Raw genomic sequence first — 8,688 nt, forward strand, 5'->3', positions numbered from 1 at the left:
CAAGGCTGGAGGCGGGGCTGTGTGAGGCGGGAGAGACCATCTGAGGGGGGGGAAGAGGGGATAAACCATCCCGCCCCAGGCGGCACCTGGGCGAAACTATCGGGAGAGGGCCGGGGGAAGCGGGTTTAAACCACCTATGGAGCTGCGGGGGGGGCGAGCGGGGGAGACGATGGACAGAACCATGCGCGGGGCGGGGAGGAAACACTGAGTGGTAGAAAAAAAAAAAAATACAAGATTCCCTGCTCTGGATCAGGCCCTTGGTGGCACTCGTGGCTGTCGTGGTGCCCTCAAGGAGTCAGAGCCATTTGGGGCCATTTCCAGCCCCCAGCCAGGCCTCTCTGCCAGGGTGTGCCCTCATAACGACAACCGGGGTGAGGGAGGAGCCGCCATTACAGGACACGCTGTGAGGCGCGAGTGGGCACGCTGAATAAATGGGGATAAACTGAGGGAAAAAAACACCAATATCAAAAAACTACAAACTTTCCCGGTGACATGGGACATTGTCATCCCTCGAGGCGCTGCCATCCCCCTCATTCCCCGAGGAGAAACCCCACCATGGGGGCTGTTGGCAGTTACCGGACCTCCATGGCGCTGGGTGTGGACAGAGAGGGACAGGGCTGGCTGTCACTGGCAACCTCAAGCTGTGGGGACATGGGGACCTCCTTCTCCTGAGGGAAATGTGTGATGGCCCCTGGTGAATTAACAGCCACCACTCAGGGGCAGGCTGCTGGCATGGCCGTGCCCCACATGAGTCAATTCCTCAGTTTTCCTCGGTTTGCAAAGGGCAGGGCAATGGCAGGAGGGGAACTGGGTGTCCCTCAGGGTGTCTCAGGCGTTGGGAACATTGGAAAAGGGACAATTATCAGCCCCAGCTCAGCCTCCTGCCTGGGGCGGACACGCCGGACTCCGGCCATCCCATCCCATCCCCTCAGGGTTGGTGCCTGGCTTGCTGGGATCATGGCTCCTGCTGAGCGCTTGGGGCGAGGCTTGAAGAACCTTTCAGGATGCGGGGAAGGCCTTTTTCTCCTCCAAAAAGGGCAGAAAATTTAAAAAGCAGGTGTATTTTTGCAAAAACAGCCAGTTTTGGGAGGACGGGGCTGACAGCAGAGGGCGGCACAGGCCCGTCACCGGCGCCTCACCGCATGGCTCGGCCTGGCACCTGGGTGCTGGGCCCTGACCCAAGCTGCCTTGGCTCTGTCCCCCTCCATCAGCTGCTCTCGAGGTACAGGGAGATATTTCGAGGGGCAGAGCAAGCCCGAGACCATGGCAGTGAGCCCAGGATCTCTGACAGCTTTCGATTCTGAATGAGAACGAAAGCAGAGAGAGTCAGTTCCTTTTCCCATCTCGAAGCCGAAGTGGAGAAAAGCAAGTTAAGAGCTGGCAAAAAATAGAGTATTTCAAAGTACCCAGCTGCAGGGAGATCACTGCCCTCTTGGTCAGGAGGTGCTGTGTTGGACCTTCTTCTGGAAAAGAAGTTTCCAGAAAGGAACTGGTCACAATGGGGAGACATCCAGGGTGGAAACGCCACTTTTTCTACCCAGAGTTAAAAATCTGTGTGTTGGCTACAAGATTTGACAAACAAATCACTTCATCCTGTAATACAACTGCAAACTCTAAGAAATTGAAACCATTGAAACCATCCCACACTAAAGCAGGAGCCCTTGGTGTCAGCAGGAGGCTTAGTGCACCAGTCTGTCCATCTGTCCAACGGTCACTTTTGGTGTCCCCACATCCCTGCAAAGCCTCCTTTGGATGCCTCCCATCCCCTCCACCTAAGCAGTGTGGGTTGGCTTTGCTGTTCCCTCTCAGCCTTAAGGGCTAAATCCTCCTTGGAGGAGTTTTTCCTCCTGCTTTTCCACAGCAATTCACAGATCATCTTCTCCTGCTTCATTTATTTGCTTTATCAAAGACTTTGGAAACACCCAGCTAGAAAAACAAGAGAGTGACCCTTCCACCTTGGCAAGGGAAGGTGGCTCATTGTCTCTGCTCTGCTCACATCCTGCTCCTCTCCCCAAAAAGACAGAAAATCCCCCCCAAAGGATGGGGGAAATGACTGAAATCCAAGTCCTTGGCATCCACAGCTGTGCTTTGATTGCTGTCAGGTCTCAGCCAGTGATGGCAAGAGCCAACCTCAATCCAAACCTACGTGCTTTGGGGGGGGATCTACACCCATGTGCACACACACAGCCCTGCTACAGCGAGTGATCTACTACAAGTAGTAGCCTGGCACCAAGATTACGGCTGCTGTGGCACACCCGTGCCGTGCGGTTGGCAACACGGGGGCGGTTTCCGTTGGGGTCGATACCGATGGCTTCCAAGGCGTGTGGCCAGGGGGCCCAGCCCTGCCAGCCCATTTTGGAGAGGGGAAGATGAAGAATTTTGGCAGAGTTTGACCCGAAATGACATTTTACTGCTTCTGTTTTTCTCCCAGCTTTCGTAGCGGGGTGAGATCTCTGTCCCTGTAACCCGCTCGCCTTTCAAATACACACGTGTGTGCCTGTGTGTCATTTCAGGGTAACTGAAGTGGCTGCTTCAATTTGAAACAGGAGCTGTTGTTTCATTTCTCGAGTTGCTTAACCCCCTCCTGACTGTAATAAACACGGTGTTTAAGGACACAAAAATATTACTCTGGAGGAAGGGGATCAGAAGCTTGGAAAAAGATGAAAGAAACACTCTGATTACCCTCTTTAAAAATACGTTTCTTTAGCTGAAGCTGCTAAATTTGACTCAACTTTACACACTGGAAAGGTTTTGCGGTTTGTTGTTTTTTGGTTTGTTTTTTTTTTACTGTGAATAAAGTGTTTTTTCCTCATAAAAACCCCCACCAACTCTCAGGCCAAGCGATGCAGTTTCGATGTGTCACGGAGGCAGGGTTATTGCAGATCCCACTGTTGGGAAGGTCAATGTAAACCCCAAAACACGAGACTCTGGTCTCAAGTGAGGCTCCAGGTGCCTGAAACCAGCACCTGACCCCCCTTCACCATCACAGAACGGGGTTTTTTTTGGAGGAGGTGTGAGAAGGAACATGTTTTACCCTGGGTTCATGCTGAGAGGGGTGCAGGGCTTTAGTCTCAGCTTCTGGAGGACTAAATCCCCTGCCTGAGGGGTGTGGAGACATCAAGGGTTTGGAGTTGGGAGTTCCTCTGGTCCCAGCAGGAGGAGGGATGGGGCAGGGAAAGGCAGGCAAGCCCAAGCTCCACTTGGAGACCAACTTCCACAAGGATTCATTACCAGGGAGCTGGAGCCGTGGGACACCTGGTTTGCTGATAATTCACCTCATCCTAAGGCAGGTGTTTAAAATAGCTCCTGTGACTCACTGTGCCAAGAAGGGCCAAAGGGTTTCAGACGCCGCCTCGGAGGCAGCTGGATGTTTTCCTTGTGACGGGACATGGGGCGAGATGCCACCTCCAAGTCTCCAGCTCTTCAGGTCCCTGCGGCGAGCCCGGCCCCTGTTCCCTGGGCAGCTTTTCTCCTCGGTGCTCATCTGTGACCGATGTTTGGCTGTTGCTCATCTCCCATTCCCAGAAAGGGACATGAAAAACAGGAACATCCCTTTTGCTGTGGCTCCAGGCTCCCCTGGCTGCTCCTTTCTGCGTGGCCATGCACCTTGGCTGGGGACGGATGTGTGATGGAAGCCACACACAGGAAGCCACAGGTGTGATGAGTGCTGGCCCTTTGCAAGTCCTCAGTCATCCACAGGACTCCAGTGCTCCCAGAACAGGAGGTTCAACAGCCTGAAATCCCATCCTGGTCCTGCTTCGTTGTTTTTTTTTCTGCTTTCTGGATTGCAGATGCTTCTCTGCTGTCACCGGGGAGCAATAAAAAGTTGTGAGAGGGAGATGGGAGAGTGAAACCCTTCCTGCTGGGCAACTCTGGTGTCTTCATCCTCTCCTGTCGTAGCTGATGGCCCCAAAGGGCAACAAACATCCCCTCACTGAGGAGAAATAAGGGGTGAAAAGGCCTTTTCCTTTCCTCCAGCCCCTGCGTGCACTCCCTGTGCCACAATGCAACGGTGATGGGCAGCATGGAGGGGAGCAAAAGGCAGCCAAAGCTGCGGCTGCCCATCTTCAGCTCTCCCATCACATCTCCCACGGTCCTTTCCTCGTGACAGAGATCTGGCACCTGAATCTGGTGGCTCTTGGCCTGGTGCAAGTGTTACTGCTGGTGCGCAGGGGATCAAACACACACCGATCCTTTTCCAACGCTCCAACTTTGGATGCACCCAGTCACCCTGGCAGGACAAGATGGTATTTGGTCAGCGGGATCTTGCTGGGGGACACGATGTCACCGTTCCCTTCCTGCAGCACGAGCCCGGGGGTGACAAAATCATCAGCAACAGGCGGAAACGAAGTGACTATCAGCACCGCAGCCCCGTGCCGGACCTGCTCGGCCTTTGCTGCGGCGAGTTTTCTAAGAAACACCGCAGCAGTTAGCGAACATTTACGGGAAGGGTGGGCCAAGCTGAGCCTGCAGCCAGGGCAGCTGCGATAGCGTTTCGGGGGTGCTGGGGGGGGACAGTGGCTGCCCAAGGGGCTCAGGCTCTTTGCAGTAGCAGGCAGTGTGGTTGAGGGTGTTTGCTTTCGTGTAAGAGCAGCTTCCCGGATGGTCTGGGGGAAAAAGCAAGAGAGGAGATGAAATGCAAACCACATCTCAAAATAGGCCTAAACTTTGAAGGTGTTTGGAGCTGCGCTTCCTGCTTCTAGCAGCCCTGAGGAGGAGATGAAAGATGCAGCTGAGTAAAAAAAATATAAACAAAGCAAAAAAAAGAAAAACAAACCAACCAAGTTAACACTTTCTGCTGAAGGCAGAGGCACGGTGGTGACACAGCACACCAGGTCACCCCACGAGGATGGGACTTGCCTCCAGGACCTCCTGTTCCCTTGGACAGCAAACTTGGGAGAGCAGTGCCAGTGAGCCTGGATGAGCTGGGAAAAGGAGGAATTCTCTAGACAAGGGGATTTTAAGCAGAAGACCTGTTTTGTGTCAGATCTGGCTAAGGGACTTGCAAAATAACCTGCGTGACACAGCACACCAGGTCACCCCACGAGGATGGGACTTGCCTCCAGGACCTCCTGTTCCCTTGGACAGCAAACTTGGGAGAGCAGTGCCAGTGAGCCTGGATGAGCTGGGAAAAGGAGGAATTCTCTAGACAAGGGGATTTTAAGCAGAAGACCTGTTTTGTGTCAGATCTGGCTAAGGGACTTGCAAAATAACCTGCAGAAAAGGAAACACGCCCTTTCCTTGGAGAAGACACACAAGCCCTGTGTGCACACAGCAGCAGGTGCTCCAGGAGGTCAAGCAGGAACAGAGCTTCAAAATTCAGCCAATTCAATTATTATTATTAATAATAATAATAATAATAAATCCCAAGCAAAAAAAAAAAGAAACAAACAAAAAAACCCCAACCAAACAAAAACCACCTCTGAAGCCGAAGTGCTGCGGAGCTGGGAAATGGGGTTTGACAGTTTGGAGGGTGAAAAAGCTCGAGTGAAGCGTTACCGCTGCTGACTGATAGCGACCAACTTCTCGTAATCCGAATATCAACTTCCTCTGGTTCCGCCTTCACCGCAGCTGAGCTGGAGGTGGGGACAGCCCGCCGGCTGCTTTCTTCACCCACCGGCACCCGGCATGCAACACCCTCTTCGCGCCAACAGAGCCGGAGCAACAGGATCTGCCTCACCAACATTTAATTTGGCTGACAACATCCGGCGTTTCATCAGGTCGCTTTGATCTTTGTTTACTCACCTTTCCCCAGCACATGCTCCTCACCAGCCCGTGGATGAATGAAAATGAAAAAAAGGGCTCCACACCCCCTTTGATCTCTTCCAGGAGACCTGCCAGGAGCAGTTGGCTCTGGAAACACCCTGCCAAGGGCTGGATCCAGCCTTTCCCGTGGTGCTTTTGGCTGGCTGGTCCCAGTTAACGCTGCTTGGGAAGCCTTTGGCTGAGAACTTCAGTGTTAAGTCTTGGCTGGAGACAAATCGGTGGTCCCCAGCGTAGCCACGGTGTGGTTACCGGTACCCAGTGCCCTCCCAGCATCCTTCATCCCACCCCACAATGAAGGGACGTCACCATCACATCAAGTGGTTTGTTTTTATTTAAAACCGCATAAAAAAAATAAGATTTCTGAATTCCCCTGTACAATATTAACTATTAACAACAACAACAACAACAAAAAACCCAACAACCCGCCGGCTACACACTTGGTTACATGGAAAGACTCGACAACGTGGACGACCTGGGCCGGCTCCCTCCCTCCCCAGCCCCAGACAAGACACCCATGAGGGGAAAAAACCAAAACTCATCTGCAAACTTGAGAGATCTGCAGGTGACAAGGAAACAAAGAGCGATCAGAACCATGTATACAGCCAGCTGGGGAGCACAGGCAACCGCTCCGCATCTCCACCAGAAACGCTACGGACCCAGGAACGGACACAGGACAGACACGGAGGGGAAAAACCCCAATGGAAAACCAGGGGAGAGGTGGAGGGGGGAGGATCAGCAGCTGTAGAAGCAAATCGTGGGTCAGAAACCCACGTGAGTTATAAATAAATAAATAAGTTATCCTACTGGCTAGAACTCTTCCTTTAAAAACCAAAACAAAACAAAAACAACCCAACAAATTCATGAAAAAATAAGTTAAAAACTGGCAAAAAAAGGAAAAAAAAGGAGTAAAATGTGATCTCACTATTAACAACTGTACATCGAGCTTTGCTGCTATAGAACAATCTTTATACACATTTACAGCTCTGTTGGTTTGCATTGTTTGTGCATTCGGTGAGGGCACAAAGAAGCAAAGAACCTCAGAAGAATCCACCGGGAGATGGAGGCACAGAGGAGAGGAGGCACATCGCCCATTTGGCTCCCAACTGTCTTCTGACCCATTTTCTTTATGAAAAGTCAAAAAAAAAAAAGGAACTATATACCCAGGCGAGTCTTGGGAAAAGCAGCAATGTAGGAAAATTCAAGTATTTCCTCCAGCACAGCCCAGGTCACAACTGAAGGCACTCGAGCATGGTGACAGCGGAGAAGAGGCAGCCATGGAACCTGCCTTTCCCTTCTTCGTTTCCCCCCCCCCCATTGAAGCTTTTCTCATAAAAAGGTCTCCAATCTTCTCGCCGTCCCAAATTCAACGGGTCAGGAAAACACTTGGGAGTCTCCAAAACCAGAACCAAAATGAATAAACAAACAAAAAAAACCACTTTACTGGCAAAATGTCAAATGAGACAGGGTCATTCAGATGGACTCCAGGACAGCTGGGTGGGATGGTGGCCACCAGCGCTTGGAAGATGAAATCTCCAGCCAAGCTCCAGGAAGAGATGTTTGTGTTTCCATCTGATGATCCCTGCTCAGTGGTGGGGCCCCGAGGAAGAAGTCTGGTGGTCTTTGCTTCTTATGGCCAGGAGGAGATGGTGTGGAGCTGTTACTTGCCAGGCTCCTCCAGCAAACTGCGCAGGTGGATCTCTGTCTCCTGGGGCAGGTGAATGTCTTGCAGCCAAGGATGGTTGAAAAGGTCTTCCAAGGATGGCCTGTCCAAGGGGCGCATGGATAAACACCACCTGATGAGGTGCTGGCACTCTGGGGAGAGAAACCAGAAACCACCGGTCAGTTGGAGAAGGGTCTCGTCCACCTTGTACCACCATCTGCAGTGCCCAGGCCACGCTGGGTGTGTTCAGAGCTGCACCCAAACTTTACAATCAATTATTTGTTTTGGAGGAGAGCAGGATGGCAGGACATGTGCCACCTCCTCCAGCTAACCATGGGAGATCAACCTCCTCATAGAACTGCCTGGTTGGAAAAGACCTTTGAGATCCTCAAGTCCAACTGTACTTGTCCACTACTAAACCATCTCTGAGCATCTCATCTACCCATCTTTTAAATCTCTCCAGGGATGGAGACTCAACCACTTCCCTGGGCAGCCTGTTCCAATGCCTGAGAACCCTTTCAGTGAAGAAATTTTTCTTGACATCCAATCCGAACCTCCCTTGGCACAACTTAAAGGCCATTTCTTCTTGTTCTATCACATGTGCCACCTCCTTGTTCTATCACATGTGCCACCTCCTCCAGCTAGCCATGGGACATCAACCTCCTCATGTGCCACCTCCTCCAGCTAACCATGGGAGATCAACCTCCTCCATAGCCATGAGAGGGGGATGCTTGTGTTTCCAGTGCCACCTCCCAAAACCCGCCATCCCCTGCCATGAAGCCGGGTACCAACCTAGAGAGATCCGCCGTCGGAAGAAGATCTGGCCCCGGATGATGTCATCATCGTGCTCGAAGGGGATGTCCCCACAGACCATGTCATAGAGGAGCACGCCCAAGGACCAGATCGTGGCCGTACGGCCATGGTAGCGGTGGTAGCGGATCCACTCTGGGGGGCTGTACACTCGTGTTCCTGTGGGATCCAACCACAGCTCATCAAACGGATGCTGATTGTTCCCAGATCCCTCCCCTGAGCATCCCCAGGGATGTGGGGGCTGCACTGGTGACAGAGGGGGGGGTGACACACACACACACAGAGTGGGACCTGCCACCCCCTCGCCAGCACGTGACTCTTGTTTACAAACTTTGGGTTGTAAAATAAAGCTGCCGGTGCCGGAAGAGGGCAGCACGGGCCCGGGGAAGGCCCGACCGTTACAGCAAAAAAATTATAAAAAATTATAAATAATTAAAAAATTAAAATCCACG

At 52.2% G+C, this 8,688-nt stretch overlaps 1 protein-coding gene across 1 annotated transcript; it reads right to left on the bottom strand.

Annotated features, from left to right (window-relative positions):
* Positions 1-7,423: 7,423 nt before the first annotated feature.
* On the bottom strand, positions 7,424-8,395 carry LOC104519663 (serine/threonine-protein kinase pim-1; the record flags this gene model as incomplete). The annotated part of the gene is made up of 2 exons (XM_010167609.1): positions 7,424-7,578; positions 8,219-8,395. Coding segments are annotated over 2 exons (332 nt in total), but the record flags the coding sequence as incomplete, so codon positions are not given.
* Positions 8,396-8,688: the final 293 nt, after the last annotated feature.

The sequence above is a fragment of the Antrostomus carolinensis genome, unplaced genomic scaffold (genome assembly GCF_000700745.2).
Source record: "Antrostomus carolinensis isolate BGI_N321 unplaced genomic scaffold, ASM70074v2 scaffold13565, whole genome shotgun sequence".
Taxonomy (NCBI): domain Eukaryota; kingdom Metazoa; phylum Chordata; class Aves; order Caprimulgiformes; family Caprimulgidae; genus Antrostomus; species Antrostomus carolinensis.